General features: G+C 39.1%; 1 protein-coding gene across 2 annotated transcripts in view; it reads left to right on the top strand.

Moving 5' to 3' along the window:
• Positions 1-8516: 8516 nt before the first annotated feature.
• The window catches only part of CALCR (calcitonin receptor), a 151252-nt gene continuing 132105 nt past the window's right edge, over positions 8517-27663 (top strand). The window contains exons 1-2 of one of the 2 annotated variants that reach the window (XM_032643050.1): positions 8517-8542; positions 8727-8946. In XM_032643050.1, coding sequence (XP_032498941.1) covers positions 8917-8946 — 30 coding nt within the window. In that variant the 5' untranslated portion in view covers positions 8517-8542; positions 8727-8916. The remainder of the gene's footprint in view (positions 8543-8726; positions 8947-27663) is intronic. The other variant, XM_032643049.1, reaches the window with a different exon arrangement.

Below are 27663 nucleotides of genomic sequence, written 5' to 3'. Positions count from 1 at the left end.
GAAAAAAGTCTGAATTCAACCTGGTTGGACAGTTACAAGTTAAGAATGAATGTGGAGTTGGGCAATTTCATCAAAAATTAATCAACACATTTACTGAATATAGGCTATATGCCTTACACTTTGCTAAAGTCTTCATGTGCTTTATTTCAGTTAATCCCTAAAGCATACTCACAGTTAAGTAATTATCACCATTTTTCAAATGAGAAAACTCAGGCTCAGAGACATTAAGTAATTTGCAAAAGTACACAGAGATGTTAAATGGCTTGAATCAGAATTGAAAACCAATCTTTGCTGCTCTGTTATTTAGTGCAACTGATACCAGCACCTTCACTACCACCTTTACCCACATCTCAACCACCATGCCACCATCACAACACCAACACTACCACCGTCACCGTTATGACTACCACAACCACTTCCTCCAACACTGTTGCCACTACCATGACTATAACCACCAACAAATCACCACAAATACCAACACTATCACCATCATCACCACCACCACCACCATCACAGTCACTAGCACCACCACTGCTACCATTATGTCTACCACCACCATCACCATTAGCGCCACCACCACCAGCAGCATCAGCACAGTAATCACCCCCACCATCACCATCATACTAACAACAATCACCATCAAATCACCACCATTACTGCCACCATCACCACCACAACCATCTCCACTGCCACCACCATCGTCCCCTTTACTAACACCAAAACCACCATTACCCCCAAAGCCATCAGCATCACAAGCATCACCACCAATACCAACACTAATACCAAGCATCTCCACCACTACCAACAAACACTCCCTTCTTCCTCTAACAGAGACTAGTTTCTTTAAAATCAAATATCCTCCCAGGAAAAATAACTGATGTGCATAATATCTCCCAAGAGTAAATTTCTTTCCCAACTTCCTCCTACACAGGAGTCATGTCTTCATCAACAAAACCCCTCTCCCAGGACAACTGTCCCCAGTACTTCTGCTACAGATAGTTGCTAAGATATTTTTAAGTTCAAGAAAACCAGAATTAGTTCTATTTTCCATGGTCATGGCAGTAATGTATTTTATAGCATAAAGCATATTTCCAAATTTTAAAAGAATAAAGTTCATAAGATGATGTGCATATTTGAGGGGAATGATTCTAAAGCCTTGTTACTTAAAGGATGATCCATAAACCAGCATCATGGGCGTGGAAGCTTGTTAGAAATGCATAATCTCAGGCCCCACCCCATCTGATAAATCAGAATCTGCATTTTAACAAGATCCCCAGGTGATCTGTGCCACATTCAAATTTGAGAAGCACTTCCCTAAATCTCTTAATCAACTCTGTCATTCTGCATATAACAGTGGGTGATTTTTGTCCATTTTTTTGAAGAGCTCACCATAGACTCATTAGAAACATAAAAATATTGCCTTTTAAATAATAGTATAGAGCTGTTTTCAAATAGCTGAGAATCTAGTTGGCTGATCATTGAGTGATGAAAATAAAAACCAGTTTTCTTTCTTAGGAGAAGGCAGGCTTCAGTAAGTGGAAGAAATTTTGAGTATATGGAAAAAGGATATCAGAAAAGGGTTTTAAAAAAAAGGTAAAATATGACCAGATATTTGAAAAACAACAACAGAGAGAAAACATTCTTTAAATAAAACAGGAATAAAGAGGACGTGGAAAAATGCTGCCCCCCTTTGAAGTAGAAACGGGAAGACTGGTAAAGGCTGATGCTCAATTGGCAAACGTTTAACGAGGTTCTGAAGATGTGTTTTTCACCCCCCACCCCCAATGTATATGTATATAGTATCTGTAATCAGTTTAGTACTCGGTAGTCAGTTTTTAAGAACAACAAACTTGGTGAAAAGGGTAGTTTAGGAATCACCCCAGGGATGAAACACCTAATTCCTCATGGTCCTTTCTCTCTTTTAATCCTTGTTCCTAATCATGCTTTCTCGTTATGCTAAAAGACTCCTTTCTCTTTTCAGTTTCCACCTTTGAAACGTGTGCTCCCTTGTCGTCATCTCCCTCTCTAACATATTCGATTAAAAACAATTTCTGAAGTATTTATAGATGCCTACCAGGGGCCTATTCTCCTGTCATTTAGAGTCACAGAATTTTAGGACATTAGAGAGGCCCCCCGATGTAAAGCAGTCCTTCTGTTTCCCTTATAAACTGTGTCCCTTATAAACTGATGTCTCTGTTCTCTCCCTCCGTCTCCCTACCAGCCAGGGTTGATGCTGGTGGGGCAGTAGATTCCAAATTTTATACAAACATTTTCATAGATTTAGACTCAATTTTGGCAATCGGGTCAATTATTTCTCTATTTTTATTTTGCTTTAAGAGTATCTTTTCTCAGTGTTTTACACTGATTCCATTTTATTTTCTACCCTTTAAGTGCCCCCATTCATGTAAACTATCATCAAAATAACATTTTTGCTTAAACTACAAACTGGAAAGAATCTGTTATAAATGTTTAAACACAATATCCAAAAAAAAGTTGTATGGACAGTATATTCTATTGTTACATGATTTTATTTATGTATATTTACCGTGTAATTTAAAATATCACCTCATTTAACACTGGAAAAGGGAAAATTCTATTTCTGGGGCACATAGAGCTCTGTGTTTGTAACACTCACCCACCCACATCAGAGTCTGTTAGTGCCAGAGCATTAGATTTCAGAGAGACAATAACTAGTAAAAACAAATCTCTTCCCAGGCAGAATTAATCCCCTCTCTTCCGAGCTCCCAGGGCACTGGAACATACTTCTGCTGCAGATCTTTGCATTATTATTAATTGTTTAAATGGTCTGACTCCTCTATTAGGCTGTACTGTGCCTGGAAGGCAAAAATCCGCTAGGTGTTCAGTTTGTAGTTGGCTGAAACAAAATATTTTTTGAAAAAGAAAATTTTGTGTCATTTAAAAATATATGAATCTGTATAGAATTGCCTATTAAAATAATCCTACGCCTCACTATTTTTTATCTATAAAAATACATATCTCTGCTGAGCAATTACTGAATTAAAGCCAGTCAAATATATATTAAGCCAGTCAAATGTATATATAAGGGCTTCCCTGGTGGCGCAGTGGTTGAGAGTCCACCTGCCGATGCAGAGCACACGGGTTTGTGCCCCGGTCTGGGAAGATCCCACATGCCACAGAGCGGCTGGGCCCGTGAGCCACAGCCGCTAAGCCTGCGCATCCGGAGCCTGTGCGCCGCAATGGGAGAGGCCACAACAGTGAGAGCCCCTTGTACCGTAAAAAAAAAAAAAAAGTATATATAAGCCAGTCTAATATATTAGATTTCCTATGTTAGAATCTGGGCTCCTTTGTCAAACCATTAAACATCAGTATCTGCATCTCTACGATGAGAATAATAAGCATACCTACTTCACAGAGTTAAAATGAGATGATACATTGAAAGCTTAGCAGATAGTAGGTGGTAGGTGTTCATTAAAGCAAATTCAATAAAGCTATTGATTTTTAATCAGAAAATGGAAAACTAAGAATCATAGATATTAAAGGTAAGTTTTGCTTTAGTTCTGAGGGAAGTTGTATATTCTCTTGCATTTTAGTACTCTGCCAGCATAACCTGAGACAATCCAAGCCAAAAGGCTAGTGTAATGTTAGGGTTCTCTCCTAATTTAACTTCATATGGACCAGCCCCCAAAATACCTAAAATTACTGCTCCCTATCCCACTTAGTGCAAGTCAAATACCTCCTATTTCCGATGTTCCTGGTCACAAATTAAATACAACTAAATTACAGAGAACCCTTTACACACACACACACACACACACACACACACACACACACAACTACAAAAGAATAGATTCCAGACCCTAGTGGGACTTATTTTCATTTATTGAGGGCTGAAGCAGCACTGTATGAGGATTTTACCCGGGAGCTCGGAATGGCTAGCTCCACCGCGTTCACATCTCAGCTCAAGGTACCTCGTGCCTGCCTGTCGGTCCTCTGCCTATGATCTTCATACTATTGTCAGTATCTAAAATCAACAACTTATTTCTTATTTTGTTTATTGTATATCTCCATCCTCCCACACGAATGTAAACATTTTGAACTCAATTATTCATTATTTATTAAATGAATTAATAAATAAATGCATGCATGATTTGCTTCTGCAGTTTTCCTCCTGGGTTCTGAATTTCTCTGTAGAATTCTCTCTAGAAGTTATGAAATATCTGGATATTTCCTAACTTTAGCAGTGATGGGACAAGTAGTTTCCACTGCTACTTAATGGTGTATGTCCCCACCATCCCCTCCTAACATGAGTTATTTATTCATAAAGTTAACAGTTAACCCAAGTCAAGTTTATGTAAGCACAATCTGGAAAGACACTTCCTAGTTTAAGTGAAATTTGTTTTTTCTCTGCTAGGAGACACATTCTGCAGAGAAACACAACTGTGTTATACCCTTTGAAAGATGAAGAGAGAAGAGACACAAGTGCATCGGCTCCTATTTCCAGAAAAGAGGCACAAAATCAAAGCAGGAGACTACCCTCAAGAGAACTTAATCTATCAGGTGGAAGTTCAAATTGTTTAAAAAAGAAAATATTTCTTTTTCAACAAGGTGAATTATTATTCTCTCTGTCATGATGAGGTCTATAAAGCTGTGATGGGTAATTATATAGAGGAAAATCACCAGCTGTTGTCTATTTGGAAGGAGGCTAAAAGAGGAAGAAACAAATGTCCTCAAATAGATTGTGGGTTCCTTGAGGGTAAGGACTACATATCATATTTTTGGGGTCCCCCATGGGTGGATAGACCAGTGTATTGTGACATAAGGTAATATTAAATATGCATTAAATTGTGTGTTGAGGGATTGGACTGTATTTCCATATAAGAAAGACTTTGCTGACTGGGGAGTTACCTAAAGCTAGGAATTGGGTTCCTGAGAGAGGCCAGAAATTTTTTCTTTAAATTTCTTTTCAAAAGAGAATAAACTCGAATGCAGTTATCCTGATAAATGATTTTTCTTCCAAATATAACAAAACACATACACTTTTATATACATGACTTTTCTCAGTCCCTGCAAAATGTGACCTTCCCTTACATTATCATATTTAACAAGAACAAGCGTTAGTAGAGCTAGTTTTTAATAAAGGGCAATCTTCCTTTCACTCACTGCAATTCAAAAATGTCACAATTTTATGGAAAAGTCACTGGAGTCTAGAACCATAAATCGCATTAAAGTGATACAGCCAAAATCCTGGTTTTGCGGAAGAATAAACCTTGTCCTGGAGAGACAAGGTTGAGAGGTCTCATAGCCTCTCTCTCTCTTTTTTAAAGAGGAAAAAGGGACAGAAGGAAAGGGGCAAAGTCTCATAAAGACAGAGAATTTAAAAGTCATAAGTAATCAGAGAAAATTTCAGAAATGTTTGATTATCACATTTTAAGATGCTTATTTCCTGAATGCCTCTTTGAAGAACTAATTTTATTTGAAGGCTTATTTGCGAATATAAGGTATTCTATTTGAAGCACGGCTTATTATAAACAAGTATCTTAAGATACTTTTTTTTTCCAACAGAATCTTTTTCAATATAAAACAAAGATAAAACACACCTCAACCCTACAATCTGCCAGCATGCCTTGCTTCTACAAGATGCATGCTTTGTGAGTCAGAAAAAGAAATATACTTTACTTTGTATCTCAGTACACACATACAGATGTAAGTTTCAAGAAACCATTCTCACACTTGTCACAGGAGATGAACTCTGTATTTTCTTTTTTACTCCACTTCAGTTTTAAAATACAGCTTGTGCCCTCTCAACTGGTTTCAGAACCCAGTAATGGCCTCACGGCATTTCTAAAAACACTGCCAAGCCCTCTTACCAGACCATCCCCAGGTTAATACCCACCCTCCAAGGATCTACAACACTGTATTTACATAGAAATATTTTGTTAGTGATAAGACAGCAGTAGAGTTAAATTTCTGTAAATGCCAAGTTCTTCTAACAGGTGCAAACCCCTTTGGTGTTCAGTAAACGTCTGTGGCTGACAGAGTCAATTTAAAACTCTTGAGAGACCAGAGACCCTCATCTTTGATCCCGCTCTCCTCTGTCGTCTTCCCTGAAATCTTCTGCCTGCAGAGAACTCTCCTTTTTTTTTTTCCCCTCCAATATTGTCTCTAATACACTTAGCACTTTAATTCATCTGGGTCTTTTATGCTTATACCACACACAGTTTAAGGTTTATAATACACTCATGCCATTTTCTCACTAATTCTTAGACTTTTGCTTTGTCTCTCTTATGGTTAAGGGTTGTGTCCCACACACCTTCAGTAGCTTTATGGAACCAGGCCCCATCCTGCTCTCAGAATACCAGTTGTCAGTGATGCAGGATGCCCTAAGATTAACCCCCAACAGAAAAATCTCCCTGTGCTGGCTGGATCACACAATGCAGAGGACAGCAATACCCTCACTTATCAAAAACTCTCCCTGATTCGTTATTGCCATGATTCGGGCTACAACAGGGAAATGTTCAATGCTTAGCCCCCAGAAGTTGACCATAGGAGATACTCAAACAACTTTAAAAATTCTCTGCTTGTTTGCATCGAAAAAGGGTAATTAATGTTATGTAAGAGAATTGTTAAAGGAGGGCATGGTCAGGTGTTGGCTGGTCAGCTGCAGATGGGAAGCAGGGAGCCGTTGAACCAAGGATGATGTCAAAGCACAGAGTGAATACCCATATCTACGTCTAGAATTCAGATTTCTTGTATAGGTCTTGTTTGTATTACTGTGTGTGTGTGTGCGTGTGTGTGTTCCTTTGCAAGATGCCTCTCCCAGTTGTCCATCTACCTTTCCTCATCACATCTTCTACTGCTAAATACACCATTCCTACTTAGATGCTCAGAATCAAGGGACTGTAGAATATTCCCCAGCAGGGGTGGTGCTGTAGGGTTTGAATGCATGGTGAGTCACACACAGCCCGCTGGGTCACCAGACTGGAGGTGGCAAGGAAGGGGGGTGTGGTTATGGAGGGGAGAAAGAGCCTGGAAAAACAAAACCCCTAATAAGGTCTGGTTGGAGAGCCCATCTGCCCCTGGACTCTCTCTTCCCCTGAAAATCCCCCATCACATGAATTAAGGGTCCCTGAAGTCCCACTAGGATGGGAAATGGGAGTTCAAAATAGGACAGAAACACACGCACCTTTTGCCTATAGTGTAATGTCTTCAGGGAAGGGATCAGAGAACAGGTGGGTGCAGGTTGCAGTCCCATTCACAGGGTAACTCTGACGTCTGAGTGTTTAGGAGAAACTCGGACTGCCCCGGAAAGTGTGCTGTGTTGCTGTCTGGCTTTCTTCCCGTCCTATTTGGTTGCTGTTGCCATTATTTCTTTGCTGAGTACATAATGTTGGTAACCTGGACGGTCCACGGCCACCTTGCAGTCCCGGGACACGGCGGGATGTTGCTTTCTTAGCCCAAAGTCCGTCGAACAGAGTTAGGAAAAAAAGTATCCGCTGCTGCCTTGCCCTATCCAGCGGTGGGCTAAAGGTTGTTGAGGGCTGTGCGTCCTTGGAACCAACTTGCCCACCTTCCAGAGCGCTCCCGGCAGCAGCCAGAGTAGCACCCTGCCTGGAATCGGATTGTCCCGGGCTCCTCCTGGCATCAAAGGCTTCGAGGGTGGGAGTAGAGGCGCTCGAGACCCCCGTCTTCCTCACTTATTCACTGTGCTCACTCCCGGTAGGCTACTGTGCCCACCAGCAGCCCCTACATGAAGGGCGCTGTTCCCCCCAATCCAGCCTGCGCTTTCAGCCCCAGGCAGCTGCCCAAGTCTGACCGCTCTACCAGCACTTTCCGGACCCCCATGGCCCCTCTTCTTACCTCAGGACTCCCAGCTCCTTCTCTTGCTTCCTCTCAGGACCCCAGTTCCTAGCCAACCGTTTTCCCACCGATCTCTATCCCACTTTCATCACCGCGCCCACTAGGGACCCTCTCTCCACAGGCTCCCAGGTGGTGCTGTCCCCCGAGCAGTGGTTGAAGGAGCCAGGGTGGCACGATCTCTAGGGGTAGGTTCTTTGGGAAACTCACCCCTCCGGAATTTGCATCCTCTGGGGAGGGGGACAAGGTTCCCAGAAAGCTATCTCCGGGGACGGACGAATCCCCCAGCCCAGACTGTTGGGTCTCCCCACCCATTCTCCCCCTCCCCAGAGTCTAACGGGTCCCTCTCCTGCTTCCCGTGTTTACGCCGCGTTTTACTCTCGGGGGCTCGTGGGGTGAGCCCCAGCCGGCACTCGAGCAAGGCAGCCGCGGCGGGCGCAGCCCCACTCGCGGTACAGGGCGAGAGGGGCTGGTGCGGAGGCGCTCAGAGCTCTCCTGCTTCCCCTCCCTCTCCAGGGACAGGAGCGGGCTGACGGGGGCGGGGGGCTGGCGCTCATCAATTCCGCTGCCACCTCCTCTGCTGCCTGGGGGGTGGAGAGGGGGGTGTGGATGCGGGCGGGGTAGGGCGGGGGAGCGGACGAGGATAAGACTTAAGTCGGGAGAAGTTTGCGCACAGCGCACAGCTGGGAAGGAAGGCGCCGGGAAGGTGAGCCTCCTGGACTTTGGGGAGGTTGGAATCAAGCATGGGGATAAAGCAGATGCCTTTTAGCTTATAACACAAGCTGAGGTTAGGTATAAACTATCACTTAAGGCAGAATTAAAGTGTCAGGAAATCAGGAGGGGGGCAGGAGAAGGAACGCTCCGGACTAACGGAGTTTTCTCTCCACTAGAACGGCCAGTCCCCCAGACACTGGGTGGGCTGCGCCGCGCCGCTCGCGGACCTTCCTGGGTTGGAGAGGTGCGCACACTCCGCACCTCACCCAGTGGTTGCCATCTCCTACTCAGGAGATGCGCACTGGAGCCTGAGTTCCTGAGTCTTTGGAGCCACCACCTGCGAATGCCCTTCGCTTCTACTGAGCCATGTCGGGCAGCCCAGTGAGATTACTCCAGGTAAGGAGGGTCTCGGAATGAGTGGGACTTAAAGCTTTGGGATGTTCTCCGGGATGGTTAACAGTGGAGATGCACCAGATATCTTGTTTTTTGATTGCAAAACTGCAGTTTGATTGTAATGTTTGAGGTTCTGATTAGGGTCAGCTTAGTCGCAGACGCCTCACCTTACCCTTGATTATAGGAAAGCCAACTGTCCTGGGAGGGTGCTGAAACTTAGAGTTTCATACTGAAGAGTCCTGGGATTTTGTGTGAGTTTTACTATGCTGTTAATATCAATGTTCCCACAAAAGTTTTATTCTCCAACTTACTGGGTATGGAAATTACGGGGCTGAAAGTTGTGGATTTTTTCCAAAAGGTGTTTATTAACTAACAAACAGATAATATCAGCGTCTATGTGATGTGTCATTGTTGTTCTTGATATTGGAAATGAATACAGTGGTGAATGGAGTTGCTTGTTAAGTCATGTTTTACAGAGAATTATTTTCCAACAATCATTTATGCATAGCAGCCATTCTTCACACCTATTAGGAAAAACATGTTGTGTGCATAGTTTCCAAAAGGGTACTCTTTTTTCATGATGTTCTTTCCAAGCCTGGGTGAAAGACATCAAGAAAAGCTCTAACATATTAGTTCTTCTTCCCAAAACATTCATTTTCCTTGAGGTCCAAGGAAATCCATTCAAAGTAAAAAATCAACAATCCAATTAGATTTTTTAACCCATTATTCAGGCTTTATTTTGCAGATCTACTTAAGAAAAGCTCTGTATGAAAGCTTGAACCTAATATTACATAGTACATGCAAGACTAGAAGGTAGGGTTCTACTGCCGATCTTCAGGAGACCCTGACGGCCATAGTTAACCTGAACCAAAGCATCTTTTCAAGGCTATTTGTTAAAATTATTGGGTGATTGAAAGTGAAATGTTCAAAATAAACCAAAGTGTGACCATGTGGTTTCTGAAACTAATCTTTAAATAGCAGAGTGTCCAAGTTTGAGTGTGTCTTAAATGGTAATAGAAAAGCAAATAGTTCATACATTTGGGCAACCTTGACTTACCCTTAGAGACAAAGTAAGAATGCTTTTAGTGTTGTGGGATTTATAAAGTATCATTTGTAGTAGTATATTGCTAGCCTACTATGCGACCAGTTGGAGCCCAGCTTTAAAAAGTCAAAATTGCTGGTTTTCTACACTAGCATTATGAGAGGATCTAAGGTGATTAGATTTGCAAAACATCTTTGCAGTTTGTCAGTATTCTCAGTGGGCACTCATTTCTACTCAATATTTTAACATAGCTCAAAACCTCCATCAGCCGGGGTTTGCTTTGTTTCCATGCCTCTAATCTACAGTTAATTTCAGAAACTATAGCCACAAGAATAATAGTAAGTCATTGTCAAATACTCTAAGATTATTTATTGACCACAGAAACATACTCAATATAGTAAACATGAAATTCTTATTATAACTTATTCATAGGAACACATAAATAATCTTAGAGTTGTATTGTTTCATGATGCCTGGAGTTGAAGAAAACTCTGTGCTTGGTGAACTTCTCAGATTCTTTCAATGTTGACATGAATGAAGATATTATCTACTGTTGGTTTTTATTAGAGTAAAAATGAAATGGAAATAAGAGACTGGTGATATTTTCAATGATAACCTAAGCCAGTGTTCTCAACTCGGGCTGCAAATTAGAATCAATGGGAGAGCTTTAAAAAAAAAAAAAGGATGCCCAGACCCTACCCCAAACCAATTAAATCAGGTTATCTGAGGAAGGGGTTTACATTTTGATGCTTTTTTATGTGATTGTAATGTGCAGCCATGTTGAGAACCACTGACCGAGGTGATTCCTGTCAGGTTTGGTAGAGTCAGTTAATGTTGGAGGGTGTTGGAACATAAATACCGTATGTTCTATTGTCGGTCTAATTTTTTTTAATATTTATAACTTGATATCCCAATTAGAAGAAAGAGATCTTTTTTTCCTTGATGGTAGATGTTTAAACCATAACCGTTTCCGGTAAAAACATTTTTTTTTCTAAAAAACAAGCTATTGAGTTTGAAGCTTATCTGACTGTCCAGAAAATGGTTTAGTAAATTAAATCTAGTTTTAAGAGCTGTTGAAAACAATGTTTTATGAAACACAGAATTTAGTCTCATTTTACTAATACCTACATGATGTGTAATGTGCAAATATATACCCTTTTGAAGGGAGAGAAGAAGAAAATACAACTATGCTCCTCGGCACACCAAATAACATATCCTGGGTGCCGACTATGTTCTAGTATTCTCACATAAATTATTTTCTTTAAAGCTTACAGTAGCCTTGTGAGGTACTAGCTTTTATTCTGATTTTACATATGAGGAAATTAAGGACCCATTAGGTTAATGAATTTGCTCAAAGCTGCAAATTGAGTAAATCTAATATGTATTTGAACCCTGGTCTTCTTATTCTAAGTTCAATGCTCTAATAAAATATGTTTTATATACATACATTATATATATATATATATATATATACACATACATATTTAATTTAAAGACTGCATTTTTCACAAAACAGTATTGATTAAGAGTACGGCTTGATTCTGACACGGCTCTGCTTGGGTTTCATGCCCGACTCTATAACCTTCTAAGAAGCTGTATGGTTTTGGGCAAGTAATCTAACCTCTGAATGTCTTAATTTCCTTTATAAAATGGGGTTTTTCTAATGAGAATTAATGAATTAATAATTGTAAATCACTTTGGGTAGGTTCCTGGTGCAGAGTAGGTTCTATGTAAGTGTTATATTTTTTAAATGTCATTTATTCAAAAAATATTTTTGATTATTTGTGATATGCCAAGCATTGCATTAAGCCTGAAGATACATAGACAAATAAGATGTGTCCCTATCCTCAAGGAATTGGTCAATAGAGAATCACCAATACATAAGTAATATTCCACTCAGTTATGAGATTTTATTCAATATTAATTATAATTAGAAGCATTATTTTGTGTGACAACTATGTGCTTTTCAATGTTAGTATGATCTTCCAGAGGTCTATATGAGTATTACAAAATCAAACCAAGTGATAATATTTTGTGTTGTCACCATGGTATTGTTTTCAATTCTATCAAAACACAGAAAATAATATTAACATATGTTTCTGGCTTCACTTTATGAGTTTAAAAAACTGGTAATATGGAAAGGTTTTAGGTCTTTAAATATTTATTTTAGAAGTAAAGAATTGAGAGGGGAAGAATTGATAGAAAATGTCATCAGAATCTATTCCTCAATATTCATAAGTGCAATTTTCTTGAATTGTTTTTCCAAAAAGTGTGTTGTCTGATTGGAGTGTAGTTTAGTTTAGGTTTTTTTTGTTAAGAAAAAAATTTTAGGGTAGGAAGAGTGGCTCAAAGCGTACAGTTAAAGGTCTCTAATACGGGCCGGCTGAGCCAGACATTGGAGCTGGCTGTACTTCTCCCACTGTGCCTGCAGCTGCGTGCCACTGACCTGTACTGCACGATACCCCAGGGTACCTCTGGATACCTGAGGTATAAGATTATGTCTTTGTTCAAATGAAAAGCCACTCTTTATTAAAAGTAGCGTATGAATTGGTATTCTTTGTAAAGGAATAACACAAATACGCTAAACCCAAGGAGCTATTTCTCAAAGAAATTAAGTACCTGGCTCCATGAAATATTTTCTGCTTTTGTAATCAATATGTAACCATTCTATTTCATTAAAATTTCTATTTGAAAATGTATATCTTTTTTCTCTGTTATTAAGTCTCAAGGCTACTCCCAATTTTTCCCATGGATGCTGCATTTTATTCTTCCTAGTTTCACTGCCACCCCTCTCGTTTAAGCTTGCATTACCTTTAACAAAATGCTTAAATATTCTCCTAATATTTAGCCACATTTAGTCTCTCTGTGATGCATTCAGTGTTACACAACACCGTCAGACTAAGCTCCCATTTTGTCACTCTCAACTCATAATTATTCAGTGATTGCCCCACTCGTCAGCCTAGCATTGAAGAGGTTTCATGATGTAATCTCATTTTATCTTTCCTATCCAAGTCAAGTAGAAAACCGCAACAGCTCCCTAATTCCAGTTCTGAAGCCATAGTGATGCCACAAAAATTGACTCCAGTCCATCCTTCATTTTCAGCCCTTATGCCAACAGCTTGTTTATATTCCATTGCCTCAGAATTGGGGTATGTTGGGGGAGAACTCTTTACATCAGTGGTTCAGTTGCAGAGCTGCTTTGCTTTGGTTTTGATTTCTTTCTGCAGCTCCATTCCCAGACCCTGCCTTTTATTTATCTGGTAGTTCAGAATTTGGCATTTCAAATCTTACCTTCCTCTGTCCCTCAGAATGTATTCATCATTCCCCGGTAACACATCTAACAAATTATCATCCTTATAGTTTCGTTCATATTTAAAAACTCAGTAAATATTTACTAAATGCCTGTTGCATCCGAGTCAGGGCATATTGTGACAAAGCCTAGTTCCTGGCTTCATGGGCATGGGAGAAGACAGACAAACCAACAGACAATTACAAACCCGTGTGGTAAGTACTCCAGTAGAGAAATGCCATGAGCGCTTTGGAAGCAGGGAGGAACAGCACCGAGCTGGACATCAAGGAAGCTTTCTGAGGGAGGTGACCCTAAAGGGGACATGATTCAGCATTTAAATGACAAAACAGAATTAACCAGATAAGGAGGGGAAGAGATGAGTTGTGTTAGAGGCAGGATACCAGACTCTAAAAAAGCCCTGGAGGCTTGAAACAACATGGTGATTTGGGGGAAGCCTCAGGTATCCAGAGGTACCCTGGAGGTACCATACGACGCAGGGCAACAGCATGGAGCCGAAGGCACAGAAGCAGACAGCACCAATGAGATATAGTCTTGCCGAGCCAGCCCCATATTAGAGCAATGAGGCTTCCTTTTAATTTGTATCCATCCACCTTTCATTCTAATATACTTCCTATCTTTCAACCAGACTGATCTACCAGAATGGCGGATCTGATTAAAAGTTCCCTATTTTAACTCTTTCAAGGACCCCCATTGTCCTCATGATGACATGCAAACTCTTTAGCACAGCCGGCCAGCACGGAAGCCTCTCTGTGACCTGTACCTTGCTGACCTCGCCAGGACCAACCAATATACTTTATTGCAGTAACAGAGAGGAGAAACAATTAGTGACCTTGGTGGAGATAGAAAAGGAAAAAAGAAAAATCAAAACAGGAGATTATAGGGGTATGTAGGGGTAGTTGGTGAATGATTGAAATTTGAAGTGGGATAAATGAGGGAAATGGACGATTGCGTGATCAATTCCAAGGTTCTTTCACAGATAATAGGAGAGATGGATGTCATTCACATAGAACAAGTAATATTTCAGGGACGGAAGATAAAGAATTTAATTTGGAACGTGACGCATTTGGCTTAAACAGGTGGCAATGTCCAGTAGAAGTAGATACTGAAATTTCCATCTCAAGAGAGAATTCTGGGGCTTCCCTGGTGGTGCAGTGGTTAAGAATCCGCCTGCTAATGCAGGGGACACGGGTTCAAGCCCTGGTCTGGGAAGATCCCACATGCCACGGAGCAACTAAGCTCGTGCGCTACAACTACTGAGCCTGTGCTCTAGAGCTTGCGAGCCACAACTACTGAAGCCCGTGCATCTAGAGCCTATGCTCCTCAACAAGAGAAGCCACTGCAATGAGAGGCCCGCACACCTCAACTAAGGGTAGCCCCCGCTCGCCACTAGAGAAAGCCTGCACGCAGCAACAAAGACCCAACACAGCCATAAATAAATAGAGAATTCTGTACTAGAGGTATAGATTTGGGAGACGTAAGTATATCTATTTCAGCTGGTGGAATAGGAATGGAGGATATAACCTACAGAGAAGAAAAAAAGAAAAATGAAGGAAAAAAAACCAGGCAGACAATTAAAAAGAAAAACATCTAAGATGGAACCTTCAGGAAAACCAATTTTTTTTTAAGGGACAGCAGAAAATGAGCCTGCAAAAAAGACTGAGATGGAAGGCTAGATGAAAGGAAAAACACGAGAGAAAGCTGTATTATGGAAGCCAGGGAGCAGAAAGTGGGCACCCAAACAGAATGTTGCAAGCAAATCAAATGGGGTAAGGATGGAGAGATCGCAGCAGGATCTAACTAAGAGCAAGAAATGAGGAAATGGAAGCCCTGAGTTTACAATAATTTCAGTTTGATATGCACTCCTTACTTTATCTCCCCTTTTTGAATTCCTACAGTCCCCTCTAGTTTAACTTAAATGCTGCTTCTTTTTTTTAGTCTTGCATGTGGCCAATTCCCCCACTCCCAAGCAAGGTGTAATATCACATCCTGTTATCTATTTCCTTAGGGCTTCTAGAGGTACCATGCGTGCACACTTGTGTATATGTGCCTCTGTATGTATAAAGTATTCTTCCCTTTTGTCATTCATTCATTTAAATAAACTCTTAATCTCTTTATTAGTGTATTGGGAAGAATATGAGTTTTATAATCCCCTTCCTCAGGGATTACAATCTAGAAATCCCAGTCTTTCAGCATCCAAATGTTTCCCAGAATATTTGTGAACTCAAAAGTTGCACAGGTGAATATACCAATTTTGGATCACAAATTATACCATTTTATATTTGTCTTATGGCATTTTATTCTCCCTTTTCTGTGTGGATTTCTGTTTTTTTCTTATTTCCCTCCTAGATTAAAAAGGACAGAGTCACATATTAATCCCATATCCAGCACACATAAGAGACCTTCTCTTCTCTTTGTGAAATGGGTTAAATTTACCTAAACGTGGTCATAAATGTGGTGCTTTTTTTTCCCTGAAATTATTTTTGTCACATTGAGGCTTAGAGTTTTCCTCCTTTGTGGTATCAGCTCGATATTGCTCCAGAGATTTTAGCCCCTTCTCTCTCAAATCAATAATCTATTCACATCTTGAACCTTCTTACACCCACACTCTTGTTTCCGGATTGAGTCAGTGTTGACTTGAAGAGCCAACTCTGTTTTTTTATTCCAGCATTTAAAGCAGAGCTTATATATTCAGAACATAGCGTTTTGTTTAGGCATGCAGAACCGTTTCCCTCCGGCCTCTTTACACTTTCTTAATCACAAAGTATATACCTCTACTTCTCCCCTGCCTCTTGCACTAAGCTGAAGCTACTTAAGTAGTATTTATTTTCTGTAGGAAGGAAAAAAACAGGACTTTCCTTATCATATTCCCACTATGGACCGGAGTCCTGGAAGCGGTTAATTCTAAATTGTTTGAATAACTGATCATCAGCAAGTTAATACCTTTTAGACTTTAGGAATATAAATAAAAGAATAACAAAACAGCTGCAACTCATTGAACGCCTACTGTGCTAGATACAGTGATGTGCAGTCATTCTCATGACAGTCCTGTGGAATATTATCAATCCCATTCCATAGGTGAGGAAGCAGAGATGCAGAAAGCTGACGCAGCTCACCAAGGTTCACGTATCTCGGAAGCGGCAGAGCTGGAACTCAAACCTGTTTGCCTAATGCCAAAAGATTAGGCTTATTCCACGACTGCAGTCAAATGACATTTTGATGATGACTTAGAAATCTTTCTATTATAATTGTGTATATTAATTGTCTTGAATGATCAGAGCCTTTAATGACGGACGGAATCAGGAGCCCCTCTCCATGGACATTTAAGTCAGTCTCTCCAGAGGTGTTAAGCTCAGCTTTCCCGCCCACTGAGGCTGCAGGAACAGTGGGTCTCCCCGTAACCAAAGCCCAGCAATTTCGAATAGCTTGCAATACTCCAGGTTCATGCAATTATGTCAAGTGGACATTCTAGGTAGCTACATACATAAGCAGGAATTTCCTGCACAGCAGTGAAAACGTGACATGTGACATAGTTCTTCTAGGATTTTAGGCTTTCATGTCTGACCCAAATCTATTTCTATTAACTAAACAAATGAGTTTATTGTAAACAAATGTGAATTTGGTGTCAGCCAACTCTGAAAGCTATATTTATCCTTTCCTGGAGCCCAGAAGTAACAGCACTTATCCCAGGACTAGACTAGGAAAAAATTATCACTTTGATAATAATAATGTTTAAAGGAAAGCTCTGCCATTTTAGGAAATTTCCTCTCTAGTGTTTTCATAAAGTCAACTTGGGCAACAAGGGAAGAAAGGACAGGCTAAGTGCTCTGGTGCCAAATTTAAATTTCAAATTGACTCGACTCATACATTAGTTAACCCAAACTTCAGCATAATTACTTGTTGCTAACCTTAAGTCTGACAGACAGAATTCTTGAAAGCGTGAGGCTGTAGAAAATGTTGGCGTTTACGGACATTGAGATGGGGTCTCTTTAGCCCAAGATTCAAAGAAGTTCATGGCACAGAGAGCAAAATAATGCAAATTGCTTTAGCACCTCATTCCCTGGGCCCACTACAGGGCTAAAAGGTCAGGACAATATTAGAACACTTTTTCATTCCTAACATCCTATAGACTGCAAAGATGGCATTAAAGCAAAATCCCAGCAAAGTGGTGAGCGATCATTGCTGCTCGAGGGCCAATTCAGGAAAAACAAGAATTTACTGGGTTGCTTTTTTCCCACTCAAAATGAAAATAATTTTATTGCATCCAATGAGGAAAATGTATATTCTTGCAATTTAGATATATCATTTGAGTGAATAGAAAGTCAATGAGAAACTTGGCATTTCTTCTTAGCTACTAAAATGTTAATAATTCGGGCATATTTGAGTAGTAGCAACTTGGAGTCAGCAAATATCAGCACTGGAAGTTGTCTCATTGAGCTGCATTTTAATTTGTTAAAGAGGCATTCCTAGTATTTGAGGAATGCCATACATTTTCTCGGTAACTAATATTTTATCCTTATTTTTGATCTGGAGTCGAATGCTTTTATTAAAGAGCAGACTGAGGCAGAGATGACACATTTCCCCACCAGTAGGTGACAGTGCTGCCATGAAAACTCCAGCCTTCTGACTCCAAGTCCAGTGCTCTCCCTGAAGAGTCTGCAAAGTTGCAGGGAGTTGTGGGCATTTGCAGACAAATATTTGCCCAAATGTACTTACAGATGACCGCATGGAGAGTCAAACACATAATGGCCCTGGACTACATTGCATAAGAGGCCGAGCCTGTCTCTGGAGCCCCCTCCCTTCTCTTAGTTTCCCAAGCACCTACTACGCATAGTCTTCCCCTTTATTCCAGAAAGCCTGCTCTCCTAAGAAAAAGCCCCACAGCTTGAGTCTTTCCACAATCTCCCCATCAACTCCCTTTTGCCCCTGCCCCAAATCAATTGCTTTTCTTTTACCCTATTCCTACAAACCCTGCTGTCTGCAGATAATATAGTAGTGGAATAAACCTTTACTCTCTTCAAGAAAAAAAAAATTGCATTATCAATGATTCAGGAGGCGATTCTTGAACCTGGTATTTCCTGATGTGTGTTATTTGACCAAATCAAGTTGGATCTTTATTACCAAACTTGAAGCTCTGTCCTACACGTAAGCATATTAAAAGCTGTGAAGTCCATTTTGCTGCATATCCACCACAGGCAATGTAGCCCAATCACTGCCATCCCTTGCTAGGGCCCCTCCAGTGGCCTCCTGGCTGGCCTGCTCACTAGCCCTTGCACCCCTCCCCTACACATTCTCTGCTCAGCACCCTAAATTCCTAAAATGTAAATCAGAGTAGGGTTCCCCTCTGTTCACAGCCATTTAAGGGCTTTCAACCACACCTGCACCCTCGCTCCCACACTCTTCCCCATGGCCTCCTGGTCCTCTGTGCCCTAGCCATCACGGCCTTATTGCTCCTGTGCCATCTATACCTGGACCATTCAGTCCACCGCACTGATCTGGATCCATTCGCTGGAGCACATCTTGTGTTTTGTCTCCGCACTCCCTTCACAGGAGCTCTTCCTTCCATCTGGGATGCTCTTTCCCTCATTTTCACATGTCTAGCTGCTTCTCTTACGTCAGACCTTAGCTTAAACTGTCACTACCTCAAAGAGGTCCGCTACAGTCAATCACACTTCCTAAAGTATGTGTTGCCCTGTTAATCTCTCTCTTTCTCTCAGCTCCTTGAATATTTCCTTCCTAATAGTACAGTTTGTAATCATTTTATTTTTTTTTTCTGTTTCTTTTCTGTCACATGCATTAGAATATAAAGCCCATTAGGTCTGTCCTGTTGACTCTTCATTTCCAGCACTTGATTAATATCTATTTAACAAATGAAGGTATATATTCATTTAATCTTGTCCTCACAGCATTTCTCAGTTTACATAGCCACAAGACCCTTTTGTGATACACCAATTCTTAATATCCTGCTGAAAATCTTTGGGAAATCTGCCTTTTCTGAAATTTAAGATAATATCAGGAAATTTAAGTACTGATGCAAGTGTGGCTTGGGGCAGGTGGGCCTTTTTGGTCATCTTCGAATCTCCACTTAGATGCAGCTTTCACATATCTGATTCACAGCAAAGTATAATTTTTAGTTTTCAAGAAAACATGTATTAAAAACTTTCAAAAAACTTGGATATAAAATAGATTTATTGAAATATTTCAATAATGATAGTATTATCTGACACTTACATAGCACTTACTATGAGCCAGTAATGTTCTAAGCCTTTTATAGATATTAATACATTTAATCTTCACAGCGACACTCTCAGGTAGGTACAGTTATCCCCTTTGCACAATGAGGAAACTGAAGCACAGAGAGGTAAGTGACTTATGGAAGAATGCACAGCCAACCCAGGACAGATTTGGAAATGAAACCAAGGAGGTGTGGCTCCAGAGAGTAAGTAAATCCTAAAAGAGAAATGTGCTTCTTGTACATTTATGTTAAAAGGTTAACAGCCAAAGTTATGTTATCATGATGTAAAATGTCAACACAACATTGTAAAACAACTATACTTCAATAAAATAAACTTAATACATAAATAAATAAATGATGTAAAATGTCTTTCACTTTTGCACTTTTTCCAACAGCGGGTCCATGGATTTCTCTCTTTTTCTTAGAAAATTAAAGAAATTAAATAGTGGTTTTCCTTGTCTGTTCTGAATCTTAATCTCTACTTGCTGTCAAAGGCTACACCCCTGCTGATAGTATTCCACTCTGCCCTGTGGTTTACAAGAAGGGGAAATTGTGCTTTGCCAAGTTGACATCTCATTCATAAAAAGCAGAGTCAAATGCAAAAACTTAATCTGTTTTATTATTGTAAAAGTTCAATTTCTACTAAAAAAAAAAAGCAAAACACAGCTCTTCACAAAACATGGTTTTAAATAGAATTTCAAAACTATATCTTGATTACTTACATGAAAGTTAGTCAGAAACCCATGATATATATGGTTTTAACTATGTGGAGAAAAAAAAAGTGCTCTAAAAATGGCAAGTACAAATACACTGAATTTTAATTAGCCTAAAAATGGTCAAGTTTCCTACTCACTCACTTGGAGATGATAAACTTTCCAAGATCTATTTTGGAGCATGGCAACTCTTTTCCATGTGTTCTAAATGGTCTTATTTCCCTATGAGGTGACTGCATTGGCACTCTGTGTACTTCTGCAGGCGTGTGGGGCAGGGGATGGGGGCCTTCCGATACCCAAAGGAAAATCTGTGTGTACTTCCATGTTCAAGCTGCTCAGCCTTTTGCAAGTGATTTTCATTTACCACCTCGGATATGTTTTTAACTTATTTACCATAATCTGAAGTTATTTTCCTTTCTAATATTAATTTTAACTCTTTTATTTACTGGTTTTAAATTTTTCATGCATCCTCTTGTGTGATGTATTTGAGTCTGAAGCTTTTTTTCCCTCTACTGTTATGGCTCATTTTAAGAATAATGAACGAAAGAATGGAAAACGTGTTTCAGGGCTATTTCACAGAATATTGATCTAGAATCAGTTAGGCTTTACATTAGATTATCCAATTTCCCTGTGAATCAGGTCGTTTTTCCAGTAGTAGGTTATCATTTTAGAGGCAAGGGAAATGAATACACCAGAAAGTAAGAAGGTTTTATCCTCCAAAGTTTTATAAAGTGTAATCAAATTCATGGAGAAAAAAAATATGTATACAGCACAAGGAAAAACGGTTTTATTTTATTTCAATCTAGTTGGAAAAGAAAATCTACTCTTAACATTTCTTCTGTCAATTTGATATGATGCTACATTCTAAGTACTCAAGAAGAAAAGGGCTCAGGATGGTCTTTGCCCTTTATCAATCTCAAAATATTACAGAATAATATTTCTATAACCCTCAATAATACAAAATATCCTCTTAGGACGGAAAAGAAATCACTTGATTTTTAACACAGAAACTTATCTTGAATGCTTTTGAAGATTGATCAGTGTCTCTAGCAGAAGAGGAATGCTTATCATTCTATTCTGTTTAGGTAACGTTCAGATAGATAAATTAGTCTAATCAATTTAGCAGAAGCCCAAAGTTTCATAAATATTGCCTTATAGAATTCATTTAAACCCAGCCTAAATTTTTCTCTGCAAGAAAGCCAAAGAACAGTCTGGTTTACAAACTAAGGCAGGTTATGCTTCAGAGCAGACTGACTCTGGCGATAGCATGTGGGACCTGGAAAGGTGAGAAAGAACCTTTCTTTGATACTTCTCTGTTGATTTAACAGTCAGATTTTTCCAAACCCCCTTTTGTTTTCTATTTCCAGTCTGTAACACCTCTTAGCATAACAAGGACAATACATTTGAGCCCTTCTTCATATTTATTTAAATACCCAGCTAAATGATTTAGAAGAAAAGTTTTAATAACACCAGGTTTTGTCAATAAAAGTCTCTCACCATCAATTTTACATATATGTGCCCATTCCCAGACCTCATTCAGATTCTTAAGTCCCAGTTATGTTCGTTTAAGTTAGTCCATGATCTACTTGTGTGTTTGATGAATTTTCAAACAAACATAATACCTCCCTATCATGCTCCCTCTTCTTCTCAGTCACTTGTAAGTCTTCTAAAACAAACTTCTAGCTTTCCCCCACTCCTTAGCACACATGTTCTTAGGGATAATTAGAGCAGATCTTAGAGGTCCTAATCCAACTCCTTCATCGTACAGATAAAGAAATAAAAGAGATATAACTTCTCCAGTATCACATAGATATTTCCCCCATCCCCTCAGTCAGATGTTTTGGGGGAACAGGAGAGAATAGCTATTCTAGTTCCATATCATGGTGCATTGGACAATTTTAGATTTGAATAGAGAGGTATATATTAGAAAGAAAATAGGACATTCTTCATCAAGGAGTCCAGATCATAGCAATATACACTGAATTTATTCCTCCTGTTGATGTCATCACTGTCCAGAATCTTCAGCTGCCAGACTCCACCCCACATTAAAGAAAAGAAGGTGTTGGGATCCAGACATAACCCCCATGGTAACTAGCCGGCAGAAATGTGAGCGATAGATGACACCTTGGGTGGACTCCCTGAGTTATCCAGGCTGATGGACATGAAAATAGAGACTTAGGAGAGAAAACAAGCTTGTCTGGTCTTACCATTACTCGTTTCCAAGCTGGAGATTTTTTTTTTTAAAGTCTCTGTCTTTTTTTCTTTCCTCTTCACAATACTTTTAAGCTGAGCTCCAAAATAGGTATTGCTGAATGTGTTTTCAGGTAATCATGAATGTGTTTTGCTTTTACGATTTCTCAGTGTGCTTGTTTAAATAACATTCAAAACTTTCCCAAGGCAGTTTGCTTTCAGGTGCATTCAGGACCTTAAGGGACAAATAGATGGAACAGATAAGTTTTTAGGCACATGATAGAGGGATTGGCTGGGACAGACTTTAAAGTACTACACCAAAGAGGGGCTTGGAGAAGCCAAGGGCCATCCGCCGACTGTGAATGCACTAGGGGAGTACGGAGGGGAAATGTCACAAAAAATAATAATGACTACCACATCATAGGCTTCTGATCAGTGTCATTCTATGTGCAAATACACATGATCTCATTTAGGCTCCACAGCAAATGAGCTCAGCTCAGCTCAAATGAGCACAGCTCCCTGCAAGCTAGCTATTTTTATTTCCATTTTACAGATGGGACCTGAAAATCAAAGAAGCTAAATAAATGGACAATAATAAGAAATAAGAACAAGTTATTAATAATAATATGTTCATAATAAATTAATTTAAAAACTAACATTTTTTAAGGTTTATTATGTTGGTTCTTAAATGAAGTATCCCATTTAATTCTCATAATAATTACAAGCATTATTGTTATACTCATTTTACCTCCAGGGAACGGTGAAGCTTAGAGACTTAGAGAAAGATGATGTAACTAGAAGCAGAGGCAGGATTTAAACGTAAACAGCCTAACTACAGAACCCACGGTCGTAGCACGCTGTCCTGTGCTACAAAAAGCAGAACATGCTTTCTCACCCAGGTCTGTTTGCTGCTCAGTCATGATTTTTCAGGGTCCCACATGGCCTTTAAAATAGTAGTTCTCAAATCTCATCTGATGACCCATGTGGATCCATGATGAGATTTCACTGTCTGGCCCCAAAATTAAAATATCAAGAGTTTGTCCTACCACTAAGTGTATTCACTTTAAAGCACTACACTTTGTTCTGAGATATATTCTTCCCTTTCTGGAGCAAAAATATCCATTCTTTTTATCTAATAATGATAACTTATGAGAGGTTGTTAAAAATACTCTTTACTTAAAAATTATGAATTTGTCAACCCTATGCCCCTTACCTCACATTGGGGACAATAACAGAGGAGTTGTACTTATTCATAAAATTTAAAAATCAAGGCTCTCCTAATAAAAAGAAATAGAATGCTGCTAGGAAATGAAGAGTGGTACAGAAAGCAAACTGCAAAATTTCCCAAGATTAACCCTTATACTAGTAAGTAACACTTTATAGTTTTTAAAGAATTTTCAAGGAAGCAGGTTATACTTGAAAGAAATTCCTATCAGTGAATAAATATATTTTTATGGTATAGCACTCTTAATATACAAAACACATAAGCTTTGGTTGAGTAGAGCACACATCGTCTAGGAAGTACTTTCACATTTAGTGTCTCATTTGATCCCCACCCAACACTCCCTGAGGCAGTGCATACTTTAAAGGATGCAACAGGATGTACTGCTTATTAGTATTGTTTGGCCTCTCTTAGCCTCAGTTTCCTTTAAAGAAGGAATTATTTATATCTTAAAGGATTATTTCATGGATTTAACTTAAAGTAGGAAAAGTGCCAAGCATGATACAGGATAAACAGCAGTCAGTAACTGCTATCTATTTTATAATTATGATCCTCATTTTACGGAAGAGAAAACTATAACTCAGATGAAAATATAAGCTAAAGTAGCCCATTTAGTTAAGTAGTAGAGTTGGGGCTTGAGCCTAGCTCTATTCACATCCCAAAGCTTCTCTTGGTTACCCCTCACCCACAATTTTATGTGAATCCCAAACCTTCTTTTTACTATCGCACACCACAATTCCAGTAATGGTGAAAACCTGAGAAATCCCATTGATTTGAATATGCCTCCATCATTCTGTAGATGTATGTTTTAGATGATGCTGTCCATATGGGCACAACACATAAACTTCTTAGTAGGAAAATCAGATGAAATTAAAATGATTACTTTTATATATATATCAATCCAATAAAAATAACATTAAAATAAATACAAGTGGGAATGGAAACTGGAAAGATCACCAGAGGATACGAAAAGTAACATCTTGTAGTGCATAAAGGAGGCAGTGCTGAAGGTCATCAGTTTAATGGGAAGATAAAATCTGAAAGTGGAGTGGACCCATGATTTTTATATCTATAAAAAAGACCTCATTGTGTGACTGGTACATACTAGCAGATATGTTTTTCTAAATTTCAGACACTGAGAGTCAGTGTATTGTTTGTTTTTATTTAAATTGCCTGAAGAGCAACTTCATCTCCCTAGAATAGTGGGTGGCTTTAATTGCCAATGGAAGATTAGAAAAAGTCAGCATTTCACTGATTCCTTAGGCAAAAGCTTTGTTTTCATCATAATTCTAAAGAATAAGAAGTTTCTGTCTTTTTAAAGAGAAAGGAGAAGTATGACATATTTCAGTCCTCAGAGCAAGCAAATGAGGAAGGAAAGCCAATTCCTTTTCTTTTCTTTCTGAGGGGTTTTCTCTTAATATAGCACACTCTTATTGAGTTCCATCTCTTGTTTTGAGCTCATTAGTGATCTGGATCTTAAGTAGCTGCTTCTAATATATTCAGACCCAAGTGTATACTGAATACACACTGTGTTGTGAGAATAAATATCTTGAACTTAAAGAATTTAACAGTTATTAATTAAGTTTCATGTCTTCCTCTGATTTAGGGTGTAGTTTTGCAGGAGAGATCTTGTCACATGGTCTGTCAGCCACCAGACAGGGAAGATAACAAGGCTGGACCTCCAAAGGGAAGTTAAGAGTTGTCCAAGAGACAGGGACACCAGTGAGAGGATGACAAAGAGAGAGAATGTTTGAGAATCGCAATTTCTGCACTGATTACGAAAATGGCTTGAAAATATTTATATTCAAAGATCAATGTATTTCTTTAAAGATTAACTTTGCTCCATTAAAAGTTATGAGTAGAAATATTCAAAATGTTTTTTTCAAGTACCCAAGCATCTTGGCCAGAAACTCTCCACCACACCTAAAAGTGAGAAGGTGAAGGAGTCACAGCATTTAGCTTTGGGCCTTGCAGATTTATTTCAGGTAATAAAAAACATTTTAGATGAAATAATCGACTTGACTTATAATACCAATAAATCATTTTGCTAGGCCACAAAAGAGCAAAGGCCTTGGTACATAACCCATCAGAGTGTGGAACGTATTTCTTTTCATTTGTTTGTTTCTATTCTCATCACTGTTTTTAAACTTTTTTTTTTTTTTGTAGTGAGAGTTCTGACGATCCACTTTATTAGCAAATTTCAAGTATACAAGTGTACAAGACAGTATTTTTAAACTGTAGCCACCATGCTGTATGCTGGAAGGCTCTTCTTAATAGACAAGCTATAGAAAACCAGATCAGCCCAATTGTGCTGGACAGCAATCATAAGAAATGATTTGTTGTCTTGGAGGGGGTGGGTAAGGGAACAGAAAAGTTTTAGATTAGTGTGTGAGACTCTTGCTAAGAGGTACTGCAGAAACTTGCCTAACTTGCCTACCCATTTTTAAAGTTACCATTTGCTACCAGTCTTACCATATTTTCTCAAATAATTTTCTCAACTACTCTTTTATATTCATGACATGGAAGTTGATGCTAGGGACAAGGATTTTATTAGTTATGTTTTTTAACCTCCCATGTTCTCTCCTTACTGCACTGAAGTGTTAGTTCTCACACTTCAGCCAGCAACAGAATCATTTGGAGGGCTTGTTAAAACAGATTTCTGACCCCACCCCAGGGTTTCTGATTCAGTCTAAGGTGGGGCTCAATCATTTGCATTTCTATTAAGTTCCCAGGTGATGCTGATGCTAATGGTCAAGCTATCAAGCTCACAAATACCTCCCAGGTATCCATTCAACACGCTCTCTTCCCTAGCCCTTCCATAGTTCAAGGGTTTTCAGTTTGACTACTTCGTGCCCAATACCATCTTGCCTTATATTTGCCCCAGCATTTTCTTGGCCACTGTCAACAGAGAACCAACGATAATGTGATTGCATTTTAAGTGAAGGATTCCAGATGCTATACTTCCTCACTGCCCGTGTTTCTAATGTTTTCTTTCCTTCCAATACTTCCAGTACTTTCCAGTATTTCTAAATTCATATCAAAAAGAGCTGGGTGAATAGGAAGAATGGGTTTTTTTTTCATTTATTTTTCTTTATTCCAGTTAAGTGTTGATTAATATAATGAAAAGAATTGCCTTTATTTAAAAGATAACAAGATGTGAAATCTGCTCTCCCCTCTCAACATCTCTACTGAGTCTGAGAGATACAGAAAAAAACTGAAGCTCTATTTATTTTAAATGACATTCTTCTAGCCCACTAAAGGTGAAAGTTCCAGGAAGTAGCCATTTTTTCTTCCTAAAACAAATGGCAGAATAAATAATGTCCTTTAAATAGTACAAATAAATAAACAGTTGTCAGACCTTGGTATATAAAGAAATAAAGATCCCTACCAATGTGACAGCTTTTAAAACTACTACTGCTGTTATGATAATTATATGAAAGGCAGAAATTGCTTTATTTCTCTCTAAAAACTGGATATAGGGCATTAGTTACAAGGGTGTTTTTATTTTTGCTTTATGTTGTTTTCTATATTTGTTTAACAATAAAAAAATTTTAAGAAAAAGAAAAAATATGGATGTAAAAGAGACTGCTAGATTTAAGTTTGTTTATTCAAGCCACATTATTGAGTGCCTACTCTGGACTAGGCATTGCTTTAGGCAATTGAAATACAGCAATAAAAGACAGACAAGGCCATGCTTCCCGGGAAGCGTTCTAATGCAGAAGATAGGTGATAAACAAATAATATAACCAAAAGATTAAAAGGAGTCAGGGTCTCACCTTATCATAGGTCAAAATATGCCATGAAATTGAAATAGCTAAAATACCATGGTATTGACACAGAAAAAGATAAATAGATGAATGGAACTAAATAAAGAGGCCAGAAACACCTTGGAATTTAGCAGATGATAGCATTAGCATTTCAAATCAGTGGTGAAATGATGAGAAATTCAAAATGCATGTCTGCACTGTACCATACTCGTAAACAAATACTGTTGTATTTCAGGTCTAAGTG

Source organism: Phocoena sinus, chromosome 9 (assembly GCF_008692025.1).
Source record: "Phocoena sinus isolate mPhoSin1 chromosome 9, mPhoSin1.pri, whole genome shotgun sequence".
NCBI lineage: Eukaryota > Metazoa > Chordata > Mammalia > Artiodactyla > Phocoenidae > Phocoena > Phocoena sinus.
The sequence above is the reverse complement of the archived record's forward strand: the minus strand, read 5'-3'. Positions and strand labels throughout refer to the sequence as shown.